The following is a 23,984-nucleotide window of genomic DNA, read 5'->3' on the forward strand; positions in this document are numbered from 1 at the left end:
TAAAAACACATCTATACTAAAATACCCGTATACGTCTGTCCGTCACGCAAAATGGTAGCTTAGCTGCGCAAGTAGCGAGACAAGAGGGTGTTGATAAGCCGCTAACACCCGAGTTCGGGTGACTTTTCAAATAAAATTGGCTGTTGTCCCCCGAAACCGCCCGCACTTTCCCGAACTCGCCCGGAACATTCCCGAAATGCAATTCCTTGTAACAAACCATGCGGACGATGGTTGGGAAGAAGGCGCTTGATGAGAAAGGAGTTAATAAAGTTTATTTATAAGTTATTTATAAAGTAAACTTTTTTTCAAAAACCATCAAAACAGTTCTTCTAAGAACTTCGCTACGACATAGTAAGTTTATTTTAATTTTTATAGTTTTTTTGAATCATATATTAGTGTCTGTTTTTTTTTCTTTCGGGCATTGTTTAGGTCTATGCGGGTTTTTTCGGCACTTTTTACAGTGTATGCGGCTTATCGGCACCCCGTAGCGAGACGCACACAATACGGTATAGAAAGGACGGGTGAACCCATGGATTTTTCCACGGGCTAACGACTAGTTTTTGAATTGAAACTTCAAGCATTTGCTACATTTTTGTACATAATTCAAAATCAGGAATAAAAAAGTCACTATATATATAATGTTTATTATACAGTTAATTCCAGTACTAATCTAAACCAATCAGGATATTTTAAAGTCACAAACAGTGTAACAAATGTATGCGAAGTTTGATAAGCTTGATTTGTATGCTAAAACTTTATATAATACATGTAAAAATCACTGTAAAACCCCGAAATAATGTGTCATTTTGTGAAGGGTATATTATATGTTGTTGTTTTTGAGAAAGATTTGTAGCATTTCTCACCTTGTCTTGTTTTAGAAAAGATGTGTTAACTTTGGAGAAAATGCCACATATCTTTAGGGGAAAGGTGTCATATTTTTCCTCTTGTTGCCATTGTATATACTAGATCTGCCAAAAAGGACTGAAAAATAGAAATATCTTTTTATTGTACAAAGTTTTCCATTTTTTGCACAAACCCTTTTTGTTGTGTTCTTGCTGATTGTAAAATATCATCTTATTTGATAAGCTCTTTGATAAGCCTGTGTTTATGAAACTAAATGTTCTTTGAAGTCAGCCAAGAAAATTTGTTTCTAAACTGCACATCCTATTTTGACTTGAAACTTTTCTGATCCCCTTGAACTAGCCATGTTTTGACTGTAATATTTAAAGGTGTCAAGAAAATGGGTTCTTGGAATAGATTCCACCTAAAATCAATTAAATGCAAAAAGCAAAACTATGCACACGGCGCTTGTTTTTTTCAGCATATAAGCCTTAACTTTATGAAGGAGCATGTCCCATTCTTAAAAATAAACTACCTATACAACAAAGCATTCGGTTTTTGTTTTAGGTAATTTTAATATGTCAGATTCAGAAAGTGATTGGTCAGATGTACCTGAAGATGAAGCAAATGAAGAATTAGTTCTATGCCTATTTTGTCCTAATAAGTTCTCATCTGTGGATAGTTGTTTTAAACACATACAAAACAATCATGAGATCAACATAAGAAAGACCATTAAAATGAAACAGATGAGTTTTTATGTGTACATTAAATTCATAAATTATGTCAGGAAGAATAATTTAGATCCCTCTGCAGCAAGTCAATTAGAGCTGCATCAGTTTGAAGATGAGCAATGGCTTATCCCATCAATAGAAAATGATTTATTGTTGCAGTATGACGTTGAAAGTGAGCTGCGTGTCGATTCTGATTCACAGGAAGAAAGTTTGGATATAGTTATGAAACTTAGTATTGCAGAAGAGCGTGCTAAATTAGCTGAGGAGTTTTTAGAAAGAACACTGGACGACCTAAATGTATGTCGACAGGAACTCAATGCATTGTTACTAGGGAAGGCATCAGGAAGAGAATTTAAGCCCAATGCGCAAGAGCAGGAGAGCGAGGGGTACTTTAGTTCTTATGCCCATTTTGGCATACATGAGGAAATGTTAAAAGACAAAGTTCGCACTGTGTCTTACAGAGATTTTATTTTGAAGAATACTAATATTTTTAAAAATGCGAAAGTGCTTGATATCGGGTGTGGGACATCAGTATTGTCCATGTTTGCTGCACAAGCTGGTGCTACTAAAGTCTTGGCCGTTGATAATTCTGATGTGGCGTATCAAGCTATGGATATTGTGAAAGAAAATAATTTGGATTCTATTATTGAAGTGAAAAAAGGTAAAGCCGAGGATATTGAAGTTAGTGAAAAAGTTGATGTTATCATATCAGAATGGATGGGCTACTTTTTGTTGTTTGAAAGCATGTTGGATACAGTGCTGTACTGTCGTGATAAGTACCTGTCGGAGAAGGGTTGTATTTACCCAGATAAATGCAACATACAATTAGCTGCACTCTGTGACGACCAGCTGTACGAAAGTAAGTTGAAATTCTGGGATGATGTCTATGGATTTAAAATGACTGCGATGAAATCTGGTGTGCTTGAGGAGCCTTTAGTGACAGTTGTTGAGAGCGCGAAGATCATGTCTGAATCGTGTATTCTAAAGGAGTTTGATCTGATGAAAATTTCAACATCATGTTTGGATTTTGATCAGAAGTTTACTTTAAAAGCCGTTAAGAAAGGCACATGTTCTGCTATTGTTGGCTACTTTGATATTAAATTCGAACAGGATGCAACTCACCCAGTTCTGTTCAGTACCAGCCCACATGTGGAGCCAACACATTGGAAACAAACCGTATTCTTTTTAAAAACACCTATTCTTATGGGCATTGGTGATGTACTAATTGGACGGATAATTTGTAAGAAAAATAAACAAGACCATAGGGCGTTAGATATTGCTATCTTTTTGTATGATAAGAATGATTGTGTTACCTCGAGACAACATTATGTCTTGAGTTGATCATCTTGTAATAATTGATAATTTTCTAGGAAAAAAGCAATTCAAAAATTTCGCAGTTGTATTTGCATATACTTTCGCAAGAAAAAAATCCTGCTGTTAAAAAACAAATGTTTGGAATTTCACAAAGTAAAATTTACGATTAACTACCAAAGTAAAATTTGCTGAAGTTTTTTATTTTCATTGTTAAGGGTTTTATTGCGAATACACGTTATTTCTAAGCAACCTTTGGTTTCAGTCTCATTGTTGCTAAGAATTTTTTCTCATGCCAAGTTTTTAACATACAATTCCCACAAGCTATCAAACGATACAAAGGATGCTAACTTATTTTTATGTGTTTTACGCGCTCCCTTTTTTTACGATGCGAACATTATACGATGCAAATCCATTATGCTAACTTCTTGTGTAAATTTTTATATTATGTGATGCGAACTTTATATTTTACGATGCGAACTTTTCATTATGCGATGCGAAATTTTCGTTATACGATGCGAACTTTTTATTTTACGATGCGAACTTTTTATTTTACGGTGCGAACTTTTCATTATACGATGCGAAATTTTCGCTATACGATGCGAAATTTTTATTTTACGATGCGAAATTTTCATTATACGATGCGAAATTTTCGTTATACGATGCGAAATTTTCATTATACGATGCGAAATTTTTATTTTACGATGCAAACTTTACTCAAGTAAGCGTTAGCGGTTTTGACTTCAGGCAACATACCCTGTGGACGAAGGTGCGCAATTTGTCACAATATTTGGTACAACCAAAAAAAATAAAACTGGACATAATGGTAACATCATTTTCTTCATCTTTCCACACCTAATTCGCGACAACTGAACATCCCGGTACTAAGATTCGTAATTTCAAAGAGTTAACTACAAAATATATTTTATTTCATTTTATTAGCTAACGTTGTTTTTCTTAAACGTGACGTTGTAGCTACTACTGAAATGCTTTTGTCGTGCTTTTTCTGTGCCTATTTGAATGATGTTGTTATTTGTTTCTCCTTACTGTATTTTCTCTTATAAATGCCCTGGGCGTTTAAAAAAATTTTATGAGAAGCGTTTATTAAAAAAAGAGCGTTAATAAAAGAGGGCGTGTTTTGTGGGATTTTTATATTTACAATATTAACAACGTCATCTATTTTCTTCATTAAAGTCAACAACCTCGATCCAAGGGGCTGTAGCGTTTTTATATCCTGATATAAAAAAAACGCTGGGATCCAGGTTACATCATTCACGGAATCCGTTGCACAATTTTTCCTAGTCTGCCCAGATTTTTGTTTCTGTTTTCTTTACAACATAATTGTCAATCGTTTATTATTGTGCACACAGAAATTTTACTGCATTTTAAGAATGCTTGGATAGACGAATATTTAACCGGACAGTAGTTAGAATGCTTTCCAATCACCTATTTTTTATTATGATAAAAAATTAGATGCGATTTGCTTCGCTTATAAATTCACAAACGGAGGAAAATTCACTGAATCCCCCCTTCACATTTATCAAAAAGCGTATTTTTCAATCTTTCTTCATCATACGCCTTCCTCTTTGACGTTTACCGTGAGAAAAAAAAGTTATGCTACGAAGGTCATTATTTTACTCGAATAATATACGAAATGGTAAAAAAAATGTTTTGGATTAATAACACACTAGCCCAAAAGAGCAATAGCAACTCGCATTATATAAAATATTCACAACTTACTTCTGTCGATATAGCCAAGTTGATTAGCGCGTTGCACTTAGATGTGATGTTACATGCTCAGGTGCTGGTTTTACAGTCCCTAGGAGCCATTTTTTTAAAATAAAACTTTGTGAACGAAATTTCGTTAATGACGTTTAACTCTAATTTGGGACATACCTTATTACAGGAAATTAACGGATTTTGGCCTTTTTTCGCATCAATTTTATGCTGCTTTCATTTTTTGGGGCCCGTAAATTTGGTGACACTGATTTTCTGCCTCAAGTAATTTCATGACCGTTAATTTTGTGAAAAAAGCCATAAAATTATAAAAAAAATGCGGGACATGTGGTAAAGGGCTTAGATTACCAGTTTTATTTTTCCTTGAAATTTATTAACTTTAATTCATTAATTTCTACATCACTTCCTTCTCTCTCTTCATTTTCACTATCTTCCTGCGGATTGTCCATATTTTTTTGAGGATTATTTCCGAAGAGTCGTCAGAATACTCTCCATATTCTGGAAACGGAACCTTTTCTACATGTCGCTTGAGTACATCCATTGCTCTTGAGTTTTGCCATTTCGCCTTCATTATTTTCCTTCTAAATTTGTTCCCACAGGTAATATTACCATGGCTCAAAGGTAGCAAAAACACATATTTATACAGGGTTTTTCCATTCAAAGGTTAGTAAAATAGACAAAATATATATAATTACAAAATTTCTGTCCATGGGTCCTGTTTCCCAGCCCCCCAAAAATAGTAATAAAATTTAAAATAATAACTAAAAATGTGTTGGTAAAAATTAATATTTACAATATAAAAAAAACTCTTCATATAATTTTACAAAATGTTCTATTGATGTCGAAGATTCTTTGGCACCATAAATGTCACAATATTGAAATTGTCCTTGACGATTTCAATATTGTGAGAATAGTCTTTTTTAATGGAGAATAGTCTTTTTTCGGTTTCTCAATCCAATCAAGTATGGGTATTTCCCTATCCCGAACTTTAATGGCCTTCTACGCTCGATATCTCGACTATCTTTTATCTTTTTTTTTACATAAATTAAGTTTTTCTAAATGTTCTATATATACAAGTAATAAAAAAAATGTCAATTTCAATAAAAATAATGTGTGTTAATTATAATACAGTAGAGTCTCCATAACTCGAACCTCTATAACTCGAATCTCTCCTTAACTCGAACAAATTCGTTGGCACCGTGAAAATTTCCTAATAAACTCTTATAAAAAAACCTCTACAACTCGAACCTCCATAACTCGAATCTTCCCTTAACTCGAACAAATTTTTTGCAGGCCTTATTATTAATTCGAATGATTAATGATGCGTCATCCAAACCTTTCGAACGTCTTTTTCGAACGTTTTCGAGAAAATCTAAAGAATTTCAAAAGAAAGACACTCTCATAACAATGTCGTCTGTGGCAGGATCAAAGCGTCGAATTGACAATAAGTCGTGCAAAATCTAGTACAAAGCTCTTAAAGCGTTGGAAAAGGGTACTGCGCCAAAGGATGTGGCAAAAGAGTTCAAAATTCCTCCAAGCACCCTGTCAACTTGGAAAAAAAATAAAGAAAAGATTTACAAGCAGTTTAACAACGGGCAAACATCGAAGAGATCAAAGCCAGAAAAATTCGAAGATGTGAACAAAGCTGTTCATAAATGGTTACTTATGATGAGGAGTGAGAATATCCCAATCAGTGGCCCGATGCTGAAAGAGAAAGCTCTTGAGTTTGCCGAAGCGTTGGGTGTCGAGTCATTTCAAGCTTCTCAGGGGTGGATGGCTAAATGGAAAACCAGGTTAGTTGACTAAGATTTTGTTTGTTTATCTTCGTGAAGATAAAATCTAAAAAAATGTTACAATAGCTTTGGTAGTTGTTTTTTCAAAATATCAATAGACTGTCTTTCAGAGAGGAAGGATAATTTGCATGGGACTTTCATCCCTAATCCATCACCAGCATTCAATGACTTTCCAGTAATTGTTATTTTGCAAACATTGAAGCTGTCATTCTTCAGAAAGTAAAATATGACTTTTGCAAAGCGTCCTGACTTTCCTAGTGGTAGATGTCCAATGATTTCTCCATCATTTTTCTTGACTGCAACTGCATATTTATCCATTTTATTTGTTGGTTCCATGAAACCATAAAATTCATCTCCAACAGAGGGTGTCCAATTACTTTTATAAACATGATACCCCATGACAAAAGCGTCGATTTCGTACGTAATAAGTTTAATGATAGGAAGTTCTATACAACAAATAATGTCTGTTAATCTTTTGACTTGTTGGACTTTCATGGCTTCCATGCTTTCTTTCACTCGTCAAAACTTCGAAACTTGGTAAAAATCAAATCTTTTTCTATTCGAATTCTTTCACAAATCAAAACATGGTAACAATCGAATGTTTTCTATTCGAATCATGGCCATGGCATTCTAAATTTAGAATTCCATGATTCGAATCAAACAAAATGTAAAGCTCCATCTACACTAGTCACAACTACAGAGATAAACCTTTTTCTCATCCATTCCTTTCAGGTATGGAGTATCCTTCAAAACCATCGCTGGAGAATCACGGTCCGTCACTGAGGAAATGACAGCGCCATCGTCGGAGACAACATTACCAACCATTCTCTCCCGCTATCCTCTCGCGAGCTTGATCGAAAATTCTCTGTCTCTAAGCGAAAAATTGCTTTGATTATTGACAATTGTACCGCACATCCTCATGTTGAAAACCTGGAATGGGTAGAATTGATCTTTCTTCCTCCAAATACCACGTCCCGAACCCAACCTATGGACCAAGGAATTATCCGCGCCCTGAAAGCAAAATATCGATCGCTAGCAGTGCGGAAATTGATAAAAGCCTTGGACGAGGAAAAATCGACTCCGAAGTTCTCGATTCTTGCAGCTATGTACATGCTAAGGAAAGCATGGGATGATGTTTCCAACAAAACATTCACCAATTGCTTTCGAAAATCAGGAATTTCCCAAAAGGATGCAGAAAGAGCGATCAACGAAGATGACGACCCTTTTAAAAGTTTAACCAGCGAAGTAGAAGAAGACCCAATTCCAACCCTCGATGCTGAACTCTCTTACATAAAACGAAGGTTTCCTGACCACATTGATCCTGACTTATCAACTGAAGATTTCATTGATTTTGACATTGAAGTCAGTACATCCCATGGGCGTCTGAAGACTGCTGACATCATTGCTGAGATCACTGGGACTCAAGACGAAGAATTAGAAGAGGTCGACGAAGAAGACAAGGAGGAAGAAGATAAGATCACAAGACCGACGGCCGAGCAAGTGCGTACAGCTATCAACGTCCTCGAAGACTTGAGTATTTTTTCACATTTTGGAGAAGAAATGATAGCTTCCCTGAGGGACTTGAATCGTAATATCACCAAAGATTTTGATATGAGTTGTAAGCAAACAGTTATCACCGACTTCTTTTCTAAATAAACATTAAAAAATTCATTAAAAGTGTATTGTTTTGACTTTCATTAACCTAATAGCCCCCTTAAAGTTAGACTTAAGATTAAATATAACGTTTTTATCCAGCTGGTTCACGTAAAGGGAGGATATTGCGCTAAAAGTTGAAAACCTCTACAACTCGAATGTCTCCATAACTCGAACGATTTCCTTTTCCCCGTGGCTGTTCGAGTTATGGAGACTCTACTGTATAATACAGTCGACGCTCATTATCTCGAACCTCCGTTATCTCGAACTTTCTCTATCTCGAACTTTTTTTTCGGTCCCTTGAGTTCTGTAAGCAATAGTAGGCAAAAAAACGTTCGGTATCTTGAACCTCCGTTATCTCGAACTTTCACTATCTCGAACTTTTTTCTCAGTCCCTTGGACTGATTTACGCTCGTTATCTCGAACTCTTGAAGAGGAATTTTGAAAAAAGAAGACCTTGCACTGCTTGTTTTAAAGTCACAAAATGTTGCAATAAAAAGAAGACATTCCATTGTAAAACAGGTAGATTTTGCAATGTTTTTTTTGTGATTTCCTTTGTCAGAATGCCACCGAAAAGAAAGCTCGTTGTAAAAACTTTGGCAGAAAAATGCCAAGCATTAAAAGAATTGGAAAAAGGTATTCCAAATAAAGATATCGCTAAAAAGTACGGGGTGCCTAAAAACACGATATCAACTTGGCTAGCCAATAAGGAAAAACTTTTTTCTGCTCTCGAAAAATCTTCGAGCAAGAAAAGAAAGATCAGTGATGGTAAATTCTCAGAAGTAGATCTTGTCGTGTTCAAATGGTTTGTTTCACAACGAAGCAAAAACATACCAATCGATGGGACAATACTAAAGGAGAAAGCTAAAAGCTATGCACAGGAGCTTGGAGTAGAAGATTTCAAAGCTTCAGACGGTTGGCTTGGTAAATGGAAAAAAAGGTAAGAATATTAAATCTCTTTTTTTCGAATTGGTTTTATTTTGATATTAAAATCTTAAAAAGACTAACATAAACTAAATATGTTTCTTGAGTATCTCGATGCACTTTTCCGTTCCAATAAATGTCAAATTGCATGGCACTTGCATGCCTTCACCATCTCCCAAATTAACTGGTTTTCCAGTCACAGTTACTTTGCACGAGCTTAATTCATCAGCTCTGAGGAAATAAAATATTGTTTTAGCAAATTTTCCAGATTTTCCAAGTGGTAAATGTCCAACTATCTTGTTTTCTTTCTTGACACACACAGAATATTTGTCAACGGGATTATTAGGCTCTCCTTCGCATTGTAAAGTCTCCCCATTTTTTGGAGTCCACAATGCTTTATAAACGTGGAACCCCTTAACATGTGAAGCCAATTCAAATTCTTTTATCATTACAACATTGATTAAATTTTGATCAATTATCCCTTGGGAGTTCGAGATAACGAGCGTCGACTGTAGATAAAAAACAGACACACACATAAATAGCTGAAGAATATCACAATAAGAAAACTGAGTAGATATATTGAACGAATAAAAGACGCTATTGAGGCCGAAAAAGTCGAAATCACACAGAAATTTGCTACAAATTGGAAAAGTTACTTCAATCGACACCACTAACAACGTTATCGAGACCTTGGTCCCTAATATTCTCATATTGTCTATAATGGGACTCTCGAACCTCTCAGACAGAGTAGTGAGGCACGAGTTATTTCCATTGAAAGGCGAGTTCTAAGCCACGTTATTACAGTTCCATAATTTTCATTGTTTTTTCCGACAATTTTTTCGCTAGCACTGCACTTGTTTCCAACGCCTCCGTTGGCACCAACTATCGGTGTAAAACTTCCATCTGCGATTTCCAAAATACGATGTAAATACCCTCTCTTTTTTGCCTGCTGGTGCCGTTGGAAAATTTTATGGATTGCCTGATTTCTGGATACTTTGGAGTTGACGTGCGTTATTTTAATATCAAAAAATGCAGTCTCTCCTTTTGTCCAGAAATCTCTCAGGATTCGTCTCCTGTGTTAGCAGTGCGGTAAGCAAACTGCACTGTTGTAACTGGGATGAGGTGCGGTTCAGACTGAAAATCTCAGCAAACCCTGTCCAGACAAATGGTGAGAAAATCTTTGATATTATCGTGAAGATTCACGATAAATCCACTTTTTTTCCAAGACATGGCATGGTACTCATCGAACTTTTCGCCGCAAGCACACTTCGAGGGTAGGTTCTTCAGCTTTTCATTGTAACGTAGGCGTATCACTATCTTTTATCTCGAACTTTTGATATCTGGAACTTTTTCGTCGGTCCCTTGAAAGTTCGAGATATCGAGCGTCGACTGTACCTAGCTGAAAATTTATCAGCAGCCGCGAAAGCGTCAAGAAAATAATTAGGCCTAGGGACGAAATTGTGAAAACACGTGCTCTACTTTTCCGAATCTACCCTGCGGGGAAGTGCAGAAAGAGGCATCCTGTGCACGTTTTCAGGCTGACTGCCAAGGCTTGATTGAAAGCAAAAAAAAAGTGGGAAAAGATTTGGGCGAACGCAATATGAATCCATTTTATTTTATTTTGACAGTAACATTGATCTGTCTATCGTCCGCTACTGCTCAAGGTACTTATCTTCTTTTAGATCCAGCTTTATGTGCACAAGACATTGAAAGCTTTTTGCACATAAAAATACATAAAAGACACATAAAAGCTGAAAAACAACCTGGCACGTTAGCTAGCCAGCCTGCCATAGCCATATCCATATATCTAAATATTTTCTCAGTCTGTTTCTTGACTCAATAGTATCATTAGGGCTTTAAATGTATCAATTAACATATACCAAATTTAGCACCACTTTGTTAAAAAGATGTTTCACTTTAAGCCTTCAGTTTACGATGCGTAGCTCTGACTTATTCTAATTTTGCATAATAATTTGTAGACCAGATGCTTTGCAAAACAGAGACATTTTGTTAAAGGACAGAACAACTATTAGTTTTTACTTGATAATGTTGTGCACATTTCAATACAGAAAGCAAACACACTTTGTGTAATTCTTATGGAATAAAATAATCTGATTGAATAAATGCTAAAGAAAAAGTTAAACTGAATTTCACTTTGCTCAGACTATTATTATTATTATTATTATTATTATTATTATTATTATTATTATTATTATTATTATTATTCCGAATATTTATACAGGATATAGCCACTTCAGTGTTTGAAACACTGTTATCAATGTGGGTCCTGTCTTCAGGATGTATACAGAAAGTATACACCGGCATTACCTACCCAGTTTTCCTCACATGGCATGGGTTGACCCACAGCTGTAGTAAAGACACTTGCTAAACATGGTGTGGACTGAACCAAGGACCCATAACACAAGGCCACGTGCTACAGAAATGAACAGTAAAATTTTCTGTTCACGTTATGTAAACATTTTTAGTATGCGTGTTTTCTGTTCCTTTATGTTCTATTTCATAAAGAACGTTGAAAAAAACCTTATTTGTTGTGTGCAGGTTTATTTTTCGTGCTAAGTGCAGTGCATTCTTCATTTGCAATTATTAGATTTTTTGTTTTCTTATTTGAAAGACTACAAGGAATGACTGTGAACACAACTCTTACACAGCTTGAGCCTCGTTTTCATGTTATTTGATCATTGTAAGACAACTGCATAAGAAGAAATCTGACATATGAACCTTGATGGTGAAAAGCCTCCTTTCCAAGTTAGTTACATTCGAAAATAACATGCTGTGTAAACTTTTGCATGAGAGAAGACTTTTTTTATTTACATGTCAAATTCTCGTTAATAGAAACCATTCAGTTTGATTCAATGGGACAGTTTCCATCTGCAAAACTTATCAGCAGCAAAGGAGCAACATTACCCTAATTGGGGTGCCCCATATTTTTAAATTTAATGTCAGGTTGAATTTAGAAAGCCAAGATTTCATATAAAATTCATCCCCTATTTATGAAGAGTGTGAATAACGTGTTTTCCTTCAAATCATAATGCCTACCCTGAAAAATGTAGAGCTATAATGAGGTAAATAAATGATATTTGCTGACTGGGAGAATACACTGCACAGGAACTACATTTTTGGTGTGTATAGCGTACATGTATATAGTGATACATACAATCAAAGCTAAAAATGATGCAGAATACTGTTTAATCAAATAAAATAATATAGAAACAACTGTATAGAAACAGGTTATTTAGGAACTTTAAACTTTAATGGTACTTTAGATGAGACAACTGACTGTAATGTCAAAACCATGTAATTTGGGTGTATTTCTTGTTGTGTTGGCCAGATTCAAAATTGGATGAAAATATTCAGGAAAGCTTGACAGTAAATATTATATAAATATCCTCAATTAAAGTCGATTATACTTTGCATAATCATAGTTTTTCTCCTTTTGCATTATATTTGATACGTCAGCTTAGATCATATATCATATATACGGCAAGCCTTACATTAACATACAAATACATACCTCGTCACTATAATTTTCAGGAAATCATGTTACAAACTTCAAACGTAATAAGGAACTTCGTCTAATGCATGAGAACATTACTTTATTTGTAAAAACATTTCTTTCCACAGAATTTTCCTTCCGGTATAATACAATTTGTTACTCTGAACCTACCCTTTTAGAAGTATAGGACTCTTTTAAGGAAACATAGTGACTGTTAATGCTAATAAAAACGAAATTAAAAGAGAAAGAAATACACATTGTACAAATTAAACATGTAAATACATCGAAGGTCACAGATCTAATGATAAAATTTTTTTTTTTTTTTTTTTTTTTTTTGCTGCTTTGTAAAATTATCAATAATTCTCCCAACCACTTGTTTAACAAAAGTCACTGGTACTTTAAACTTTAGCTAACTAAAAAATCACCAAATTCTAAGCCAAAAAATTTTCAAAGTTATAGAAAAATAGTAAAAAGGAGGGACAAACAAGAAAAGGGGTTTTCTCTTTCTGACTAGACTGACTGACTTTTGGTTTAATACTATATATACTTTTGTTTAAGAGTGTGGAAGAAATCTTAATGCTACAAGTGGAACAATTGAATCACCAAATTATCCCAATCAGTACCCTGAAAACTTAACTTGTACATGGGTTATTACTGGTGGGCCTGACAAGAAAATTCAAATCAATGTTGAAGATCTAGACATTGATGCACAAATTCATGAGACATGTTCATCGGAATATTTGCGAATAATTGTAGATAGAACACCTAATGACTTTTGTGGAACAACTAAACCTGCTGCCTTTAACACATCAAGCGATGAAGTAACTATCAAATTTGTTTCGGATAGTAAAAATTCAACAAAAAAAGGTTTCAGGTTGTCTTATGCCATCTTGGAGCCTGCCAAAACAACTCAGCACCCGGATGCAACGACACTCCAACCAACAACTGGAAACAATGTAACATATCACCCTTCAAACATCACTTCAACAAGTTTGCGTAAGTTGTATTAATTATTTCTGCATTTAGAGCATTGGTTAGGCACTTTTTCCTTTCAAATTACGAGGAGCGTAGACTTGATAATAATGTGAGAGTTGTTGTTTTTTTGCGTTTTTTATCCATTGGTTTCGTCATTTTTCATGGTATAATAAAAATGGGGATTTGTGAGTGTGTGAAAAATTTTTTGCCACCAAAGTTGTGCTCGAGGCTGTTCTTATATTTACACATCAAGCATTTTTTTGCATGTCATTTGCTTTCTGGATTAACACTTCGCGTCCTGAAGTTGTAAATGCGAAAATGTTAATTTTTTGTGCTTGTTACAAGCGCAAAAGAAGTTTTTCAAAAATACTGAACGCAACATCCAGGTCATTGACCTGGTGCATTAAAGTGTTAAATTTACCAGCATCCCATCTTAATACCGGCCAGTGTTTATAGACGAAGTAAATCAACCCATATATATTTATTTGAAATCTATTACACGCTTTTTTGTATAAGATATCAAAATTCTAACTAGGCTGGACGTTTTCCTTTATTTCTCTATTGTTTAAACAACTTTAATTCCCAGTCTGATATTCTTGCATAGCCAGGGAATCTCCTACAATCTCCTAGGAAGTGTTCAAAATTTCATATTTCTCCTTGAATCTCCTAGAAAGTGTTCAAAATTTCATATTTTCTCCTAGATTAATTTTTCAGATTATGCGTTAAACACTTCTTGATATTTCAGCAAGTGTGATATTTTTATGTTTTTTCAATAGATAATAGAAAGTGATAAAAATAGGCTAAAAGGAATGTTGTGATAATAAAAGAAAATGAAATAGCAAGTTTAAATTTAAAAAAGGTACAGCTTGAAAATGCCATTGTTGAATATTTAAAGGAATATGAAGGAATATATAGGAAGGAATATTTCAAGGAATCGGATAAGTATGCATTAGAAGCTGAAAGCAAGGCAAAGAAAACCTTAGCTATTAAAGCTGTGTTCATTATTCATTGGAATTTCTATTTTGATTTGTGATGCTACAGCATTTCACTTTGTTTTTTAAGTTTTGTTTCTTATCATATTTTTAAAGCAGAAAATGTGCTGACGCAAGCAAAAAGTTATTGCCGCCATTTTGTTCCTTTTATGACGTACTATAAGTGTGCCAAGTTTGATTCAATGTAAACAATCCTATGAAAAGTTATTAAGGGGGGCATCCCCCCCCCCCCCCCCCCCCCCGTTAATAGTATGTTCGAAAAACCCCGGACCGAATAGGGTTAAAGCAGTTATCTTTCAAAGTTCTCATATACAGTTTGTTAACACAAACCATTTAGCTCATTAGTTGATTAGGACATAGTCGTGGTTGTTAAAAAAAGTCGTCACAGTTTTTGGTCTTAAATTTTATATTGCCTTTTTACTTGTCTCTTTCATGATAGGGGTTTTAAGGGACATAATTTATTCTCAGAGCGATATAACACAAAAAGTCTAAATTATTCGTTAAAAAACTAGAAAGGTGACTTAAAAGTAAATAGTTTCAAAAAAAAGAGAAGCTATTTATGCATTACAGTTATTGTGTTATTTATTATAGATATTTATGTTTTTGAAAAGTTGTTTTATCTATTCCAGATATTTTATTACTTATAAAAAAGTTCTTTACTTTTGTTTCAGAAGTTGTCTCTCATTCCTTTGGACTCAATTTTTGAAGAAGTATTCATGTGTGTGTTTTTCGCGATTTTTTCCTAGACTTTAGGTGAAAATTTACCTAGAATCTCCTAGAATTTCATAGTAAATTTTTGCTGGCCACCCTGATAATGTATTCCCTTATGAAAGAAAAAGCCAATAGGTGTACACTATTCTCACTGTATTTTATGTGGTACCCCACCCAACCTTACCGTTCTCTTCATTTTGCTTTTTTTTAGCAACCTGTAACACTCGTCCGGATAACAACCACCTTTATTTTTTTTGTTATAATGTGCGCTTTTTTAAACAATTCGATGTGTTCTGGTTTGCTGGTATTCCAGGTTAAAAAATGGCTTATTTTTAAAAAAAATTAAGAAATAAGAATATTAACCAGCCTGGTTTTAATTTTTATATTTTTTTAAAAAAAAAAAATTTAAATCGTTTTCTTAGTTGATGTTTAAGTTCTTATCGCGACCTAAAACTACTTTTAACAATCGACAAGAGTCATTTAATACGCTTCAAAACCTAGCATGATTTGTGGTTTTCGCAGCTTTTGCATCTTGTTTGTAACTAAAACTTACCAAGTCATCCATTTTTAAATGTTCGTTTATCGTCATGCACCGCGTTTTGGCTTTCGCCAACATTGCCTTTTTTTGCTGGAATAAAACTTTGTCTTGGTGAAAAAATTGTTGATTTTCTCTTTTGTTGGTCGAGTTTGGTCGCCAACGAAGAGATTAACGAGGCAAATGCCGCATGTTTTGACACTTGCAGGAACAGTAAGTGAGATGTGCATATTTACATGGTTAGCCTTACAAATGGAAAAATGAAAAACTGCTTTTTTAATGGAGGGATATACCCTGTCTATTATTTTCAGGAGGGAACATGGCTTAGGTAAGAGTCCTAGAGTAAGTATTTCATGCTCATTTTGAGTTACCCATCCAATTTTGTCTGCGCTCTACCCGAGAGATCCCTGCAACATTCAACGGCCTACACAGTGTGCCATCTCCCAAATATCCCCCACATGACTTGGGTGAACCTGAAGCTATGATAACATTCACTCGCCTATATTACATCGTGCTAAGGGGAATCAAACCCCCGTTCTCCAGCACAAAGTGCAAGAGTTATAACCACTGAACTACGGCGCTAAAGTAAAAAAACGTATCTAACGCATCCCGAAGTTTTGTTTGAATCTATAAAAGAGCTTTTAAGATAGCTGTCCTGAGCTTTCTTGAACGTGAGAAATATAATCTCTAATAATATTTCAGCGACTGTCAAACCAAAGGAAAGTAAGGAGTTTCCAGCTTGGTGTATTGCGGTGATCGTTATTGTGGTTTTGTTGGTCGTACTTCTCATCATCGATCTGGTTTTGTATCGAAAGAATATGGGTTTGACATATACAGTGAAATCAGCTTGTTGTGGTGGCTACGAACAGGTGGCCTAAGGACATGTTTAAATATACTTTTTTTTTACTAGTAATTAAATAATTTGGTATATGTAAGAAATATTTAGATTTGCTTGTGTTTTTTTTAGCATTCTTATTTATAATTGTAATTCTTTTAGTTCATATAAATGAATAAAATTATTTAGTTTTCGTTAGTCCAATCGTATGACTACTTAGTGAACAGTATATTTTTATAAGTTGATGATTATTTTTAGGGTTGTGATAAATAATTAGGATAAGCTAAAATATACATTAAGATCACAAAATTACTTTGAATTCGCCATTTCATGCCTGAAAAAATATTTTCATAAACATCAGACTAAATTGTATTCACTATTACCTGCTCTCTTAAAGAATAAGTTGATTTATAAATAAACTTTGCTCTTCTTGGCCGTATGAGATAGGGATCAGACTCCGTAGATTTTAGAAAAACAACTAAATAAGTTAATTTAAAGGGATTTTAATGTTGTTTTTGAATATATATAACTATTAGTTTTATGTTAGTGTTCTTTTTTTTTCAATCTTCTTGAATGTTATTTAATAATTTTGAAATAGTTTTTTCTTATATTTGGAATAACGATTTCTTTACGTTACAATCTCGTTTTTAAAATTTTAGATTCACCAATCTTGTGTCTACAACCTTTGCAAAAATTTAGGTTAAAATTTCCGATCGGGTGGAATGAATAATCAAGGTACTTTTAGTGGTATTATTGTTGCGGTAAATGTTCTCTTGTGACTTTCCATCCATCAAATGTGGCCTGTTGTGAAAATGTTTTAGAAGAACTGATAAATTGAGATGAAAGTGATTTTTCTGGCACCTGCGAATCAGTGCAAACACTTGCGAACTTATGCAAATTCCTTTTGCCCGGTAATGATTTTCCAACCAATAACGCGTTAAATTGTACATACACGTATCACTATCTCAAAACAATTTTCTTCTTTTCTTATTTTCGCGATACGGCCACCCTGCACGAACAAGGAAATGCGCTCATGTTTTGTATGTTGTGAATTCTTGTTTGTAGAAGGAGTTGCAGTGGATTTTTCTACGGGCTAACGGACGAACCCATGAATTTTTCCACGGGCAACGACTAGTCTCTATAATAATAGCCGTCGTCTGTCTGTCTCTGCGCGGACCCCCCGCTGAGTTAAAAAATAATGTTACAGAAACACGAAATCAAATGCAAAATATTTTTATCCACTTTGTTGCGACGGGTAAATATAAAGGACGGGCGAACCCGTGGACTTTTCCACGGGCAACGACTAGTCTCTTTAATAATAGCCGTATTTTGTCTGTCTGTCCGCGATAGGCGAGTCCCGTGGCTGAAACACGAAATGCAATATAAAAAGGACGGGCTACCCTGTGGATTTTTCCACGGGTTAACGGCTAGTCTCTATAATAATAGCCGTCGTCTGTCTGTCTCTGCGCGGACCCCCGCTGAGTTAGAAAATCATGTTACGGAAACAGGAATATCAAATGCGACATATTTTTATTCACTTTGTTGCGACGGGTAAATACAATGGACGGGCGAACCCGTGGATGTTTCCACGGGCAACGACTAGTCTCTTTAATAATACCCGTCGTCTGTCTGTCTTTGCGCGGACCCCCCGCTGAGTTACAAAATGATGTTACGGAAACACGAATATCAAATACGATTTATAATACTCGTAAGCGGCGTCCCGTAACGGAAACACGAAATTTTTAAAATGCGCACGAATATCAAAGGCGATATATTTTTATCCACTTTGTTGCGACGGGTAAATTTAAAGGACGAGTGAACGCGACGGGCGACCCCGTGGATTTTTCCACGGGTTAACGACTATATTATAATGCCCGTATACATCTGTATGTCTGTCTGTCACGCAAAATGGTAGCTTGGCTTCGCAATACCGGGAAGCACGTAACGCGGTATAAAAAGGACGGGCGAACCCGTGGATTTTCCACGGGCTAACGACTAGTTATCTTAAAATCGTACTGTAAACTAAACGTAAAGTATAACATGTCCCTGATCGGCTTCTGTATGTCTGACGTGATGGCCAGAAAGTATGAGATATTGAAACTTATGCATCTGACGGGATAAGCGTGTAAAATATTCGGAAAAAAAAGCGAGCTAATCAAAGGATTCTGTCGTAATTTGGAAGCTTCAGGTGCTACCCCTCGAAAAAACTATATCGCAGAGGATTGTCTTTCCCGAAGATATTTGATGAGGATATCATAATATGTGACGGTACGACAAAATTAAGTCGGAAATTTCATTAATTGGTTGCCATGGTTACCAGTTGCTAGGAGAAGTATAGGCAAAATATGCCATTTTGCTGCTCGACGTCCAACCAAATAACTGAATAACGTGCGTTATTTCAAGCGCCTTTTTGGCCGCTTTTGTTCCTCAAGGATCACATGTATGGATTGAGTGATGCGCATTTTCGCAAGGCTGACTCGTCTTCCAGAGAACTGATGCGGTATTCTTTGGACGACAGAAAAGCTAAAACAGGGCGAAACAGGCAATATCTCGATAAAATAACTGAAAGACAAAACTTCGATTTGAAAATCGGTTTCATTTAAACACTAGGTGGTACTAATGCTTGCAATAATGGCAGAGGAAATTGTAAAGTGTGTTTGTTTCGATCTTAAGAATTCTTGTTTCGCGTGGATTCCGAACTTAACGGCAAAAAAACTTGTTTAAAGATCATTTTATGGACATTCTTGACTTGTGCATCAACAAAAGGTGTACGGCAGCACTATTTTTACCTGTAAAGCACCAAATACCTAAGAAATTGTCATAAGTCTAGTTGATGACGAGTTGGAGTGTGCATCGTTAAGACAACTTTCTGACTGCGTGTGGATATTATAATATTCAAAACTCTTATATATTGTTCTAGGAGACTCTAAAGTATCATCTAGCTATTGCAAAGAATTAAACATCGACGGAGGGGCAAGGAAGCTGTCTAGAAATGCGAAAATGGTTGCTATAAGCGTTGCTATACAATAAAAACCTAAATATGTCATAAGCGCTGCAATTTGAGAAAACGTGCAAATTAGTGTTCTATGACTAGCACTACTTTTCATCAACAAAATAACTGTTCGTTTCGATAATCCGGATTCACCTGGGAGTGAGTACCTACATCTTGCCTAAAAAAACTGTACAATAGTGTAATCCAAATCAGAAACACTGGTTCATTAGAACGCACGAGTTCAAGTCCAATTTATTTTTTTATTTTCGTCTTTTTCTGACCACATCCATGAAAATAACCCAAAAGTGAGAAAACCGGGAAAATTTTGGCCATATTATGCCTAAATAGTGCAAAAAATATCAACAGCGGAAACCGGCCTTTGGCTATTTTCAAAACACCGGAAAAGTCGGGAATATCTGAAATTTTCCTCAGAACAACCACCCAAGAGCCTATACTCATTAGGAAAACTGGTAAGCTGGACAACACTTCCATCAATCGAATTCTTGTTTAGTTGTTAGGCTGAAAAAGTCTCCGCAGTTTTCGCCTGAAAAATCCCCTCGTGACGCCCTAGTTTAAAAAAAATGGAAATGATGAAGCTTAAGGTGGCACAAGGGGAGAAGGCACTTTTTTTTAAAAAAAATGAAGATAACCCAATAAGTTTTGGTATAGTGATACCTATTAATAAAAAACTCTGAAAAATCACAAATTTAAAAATTTGGATGATGACGTCATAATTTATGCGCATATTTAAGCGATAAATGGGCCTTTTTCTAAAACTTCTTTTAGATTAAATAACTCAATCAAAAATGGTCAAAACAAGATGAAATGTTCTTTATGACTTTTAGCACGTGGCCTATGGAACAGATTTTTCAATTTTTGCCTTTGAGCCACCAGGTTGGCTTTCAAACTTGAGATTATGAAATTTTCTAAAACCACTGGTCAAATAAAGTAAAATATTATCAGAAATGGATTATTTTTGAAAAATCTGCTTCATAGACCACATTTACAATATATTCAGCTACCATCATGCAAAATTTCAGCTCAATACCTCAATTATATTAGAAGTTATGTTTTCTAAGAGTGCGAAAAATATTGAAAAAATGACTTTTGAGAAAAACGCGAGTAAAGTTTAATATATAATATAGAATATACATTCATGCCATAAAACAAGCTCAAAATTGTCCATAACGATACACTTGTCCTTCCTCCTGCTCCTCCTTATCCTTGAATCTTTTCCTTATACCTCTAAGGCGTTTACGTCTGTTTTTACACTTCTCAGTGGACTTTCGGTTGGCGTGCTTGATACGCTTGACATCACACTTTTGACTTAAAATGTTTGTGAAATACCCAATTTCTATCCCAGATTTTTCAAACACAGGGTAAAGTCTTAATGCTCCATCATTATATGTTATTACAGCTGAGGCAACTACAGTTTTGAAAGTACTGTTTCTAACATATATCCGTTTCGGACACCGTGTCCAGATTGTTTAATGACTCGTTGACATTTTGTGTCTGTCCATGTTGGCATTTCTTTAACAATTCGTCATTCCCAAGTATTTGAATTTGCTGTCAGAAACAACTAAATGACAATTCTTGAAATTTACAAATTGTTCTAGGCGAACCACCTTAATAGTGTGCATGAATAAAATTATGTCGGTATAATAATTGCTATCTACGGTACCATTTTTCTTGGCACGCATATACGGAACATTACAGTATAGATTTTTTTAAATAAGGTACGCCATGGCCCTTTCATGCTTCCATATCAGCTTTGGGCTGCCACCTAAATAAATGAGTAGTAGTAGCAACCTTGTCTGCAGGCTCTTCCACACCTATGATATTTGGACCCCTGGGGACAAGTTGACCCTGTTAAACCCTCACTAAATTCGAGAGATTTATTATATTAAAGAAGACTACAAAGGGGCTCTACAGTGTTATAAGCTCTCGTATGTGCTACAATTTGCCAGCTACGCGACGGCCTTATATCGGGATCGAACCCACGACCTTTGCACGTGAGACTAGCGCTTTACCGTCTGAGCCACCGATACTGAAAGATTATTTAATCATTCGCTGATTTGTGGTGCATGTTTAAGCTTCTCGACCTTCATTGGATATATTATAATAACACAATTTCGACAAACACGCGCTTAAATATTTACATTAAACAGAGTTGTTTTAGGAATTACATAGTAGAAAGGCTGTTTTGATCTGTTTTTATTTTTTAGTCAATTTTTTGTTTAACATGGTCTAAGACTTTTAACGAGAAAATCGGCAATGGGTTCAAAATTAGTAGTTGTACTGTTGTTATGCCTAACAATGACAAGCAATATGTTTGATGCGTCACAAGAAGGTAATTATTTTATTGCGTTAAATTTGTATCAAGCTTGAAAATTATTTACAATCCTGATTACCAGAAATATACCAGAACACCACTGAATGTCGAATAATCTATTGACATGAGCAAAGTATTTAACTTATTTCAGAGAGTCAGAAAATCCACTTTTACTTTGAAATCAAGTTGACACATCATATCAGAATAAAAGTAGTCAGAAAGAGAATCAAGAACAATGTTCCATTGCAGTGACATTTTATTTAAACTGAATGACGTAGCCATTTCCCGAAAATAAACATGTTTTCTCTTTTCTAAAACCGCTCACATTAATTAATTTTTATATTAACTTCAAATTTAGAAAAACACGAAAAAGCATTCACCTAACCTCGTCCACAGGCTCTTTTACGTCTATGATATTCTGATCTAATATTTAATACTTTTTTTTTTCTCTATTTTTCTTAGACCAGGCAGAATTAAAATTACAATTTTCTAAGTGTAGAGCCTTCTAACATTGGCCATAACATACGAATTTTACTTCATGCATCATTGAAAGTCGTAATCAAAGGCTTGATTTTTTAAGTCGCGTTGTCTTCTTGTTCTCATTAATTAGATTACATATTTTAAACTTTGTTATAGTGGACCCCCGTCCCCAGGGTATCTTACTTTAAAATAATATGAGAGAAGACAGCGAAAAGGGCAAAAAAACTAGTGAATAGGGTGACAGCAAATTAAGGATACAAGATTAGTTGGTTAGATGCAAAATCCGAAATAGTTTCAACTTTTGCTGTCGTCAATATTTCCTTTTCTTTAAATTTTCAACTCTTCATGGACCCTAATGTTAAATACTTCATAATGCAGGTTTTGATGTAGAAGGCTTGACAGTTTCAGCATTCTGGTTTTACATACCTTATTAATAACTCTGCATAATTAAGTTGGGAGGGTGGGGGAGTGCGATGGGCCAAACACCCCTACACCCCATAATATTTTTTGATTAAGCGTGATTAAGGGAAAGAAGATGCATCTTAAGTCAATCCCAATCTCGGTGGTCAAAATCATTACCACTAACAACTGTGGTGTGCCATGCAATGATGCAATATAACTACCCTCCCCCCAACTCGTCACAAGCTTCATTTTCGCTTTCTGCTATGAAGTGCTGGCTGCATATCAGAAAGCGAAAAGGAAGGCCTGGGAACGAGATGCCTCATTTAGTAAAAATAAGTGCCTAATACGCCCCTGACATTGTAATAGATATTTGGTTCGTTTTAGCCACTACGTCAGTTCCACCGAACGTTGACAGAAGGTTATCAACATGGCAGTCTGTTATTATATGTTTTGTTGTTATAACAGCTTTGCTTCTGTGTTCTCTCACGTTGACTTGGACATTTATGAAATGTAGACGACGAAAAAACTACTATCAACGTTGGAAAGGATCGTCGTTATAAAATTTTAGAGAATTGGTTAGTCAAATTGAAAGTTGTTACTGTTGAACGTTCAAACAAGTTATAGAGCAATTGAAGAAAAAAAAAGACAAAGAAGTTATGGGAGAATGATCTCCTTTTTCTGCTCTTGTGTCTGTTCACATTTTGTCCTCCATGCAAGATATCAAATGTGGTGTGCAAAGTTGATCTATTCAATAGGAAATTAGAAAATTAGATGAAATTGGATTTTTTAAAGTGTACAAATTTTATGTTTATAAAATCACGAAATTGTGTAAGTAATAGCTGTCCCAACATCGTTCCCAGGTCCTTTGTCGGATTTCAATATCAGAAACGCATCTTTTCTGAAATCTGGTATTTTCTTTAGCTCCACCATTTCCTAGCACAAAATTTCTCCCACCCATAGCCCAGTACCAAATCTCTCCAATTTCGTCCCCAGGACATCGTATATTTTTTGATTTTGGGCAACGATGTTCTTAGGCAAGTAGTCGTGGGAACGAGGTTGCAAATTTGCGTCCGCTGACTAATTCGTATTGATTAAGTTACCTTTTTTACTTCCACGGAAATCAAAATTTATTGGATTTCTATAGACCATGTTTTATTAACCTGAGAAGTCGGTCCATACCACCATCCTCAATATTAGGCCCTGTTCTTCTTTTATATATCTGACGGT

General features: G+C 35.2%; 4 protein-coding genes across 4 annotated transcripts; all 4 read left to right on the forward strand.

The window, feature by feature from the left end:
* Positions 1-285: 285 nt before the first annotated feature.
* On the forward strand, positions 286-2,963 carry LOC130612662 (protein arginine N-methyltransferase 3-like). Its single transcript, XM_057434013.1, has 2 exons — positions 286-351; positions 1,408-2,963. The coding sequence occupies exon 2, from the start codon at positions 1,419-1,421 to the stop codon at positions 2,910-2,912; it is 1,494 nt and encodes a 497-aa protein (XP_057289996.1). The 5' UTR covers positions 286-351; positions 1,408-1,418; the 3' UTR covers positions 2,913-2,963.
* A 4,436-nt stretch (positions 2,964-7,399) lies between these two features.
* On the forward strand, positions 7,400-8,068 carry LOC130612867 (tigger transposable element-derived protein 4-like). Its single transcript, XM_057434208.1, has one exon. The coding sequence runs from the start codon at positions 7,400-7,402 to the stop codon at positions 8,066-8,068; it is 669 nt and encodes a 222-aa protein (XP_057290191.1).
* A 560-nt stretch (positions 8,069-8,628) lies between these two features.
* LOC130612868 (tigger transposable element-derived protein 2-like) lies at positions 8,629-9,009 on the forward strand. Its single transcript, XM_057434209.1, has one exon. It carries the CDS (start codon positions 8,629-8,631, stop codon positions 9,007-9,009), a length of 381 nt encoding a protein of 126 aa, XP_057290192.1.
* Positions 9,010-10,446: 1,437 nt separating this feature from the next.
* LOC130612682 (blastula protease 10-like) lies at positions 10,447-17,190 on the forward strand. Its single transcript, XM_057434035.1, has 3 exons — positions 10,447-10,653; positions 13,062-13,499; positions 16,419-17,190. The coding sequence occupies exons 1-3, from the start codon at positions 10,590-10,592 to the stop codon at positions 16,592-16,594; spliced, it is 678 nt and encodes a 225-aa protein (XP_057290018.1). The 5' UTR covers positions 10,447-10,589; the 3' UTR covers positions 16,595-17,190.
* Positions 17,191-23,984: the final 6,794 nt, after the last annotated feature.

Source organism: Hydractinia symbiolongicarpus, chromosome 10 (genome assembly GCF_029227915.1).
Source record: "Hydractinia symbiolongicarpus strain clone_291-10 chromosome 10, HSymV2.1, whole genome shotgun sequence".
Lineage (NCBI taxonomy): Eukaryota > Metazoa > Cnidaria > Hydrozoa > Anthoathecata > Hydractiniidae > Hydractinia > Hydractinia symbiolongicarpus.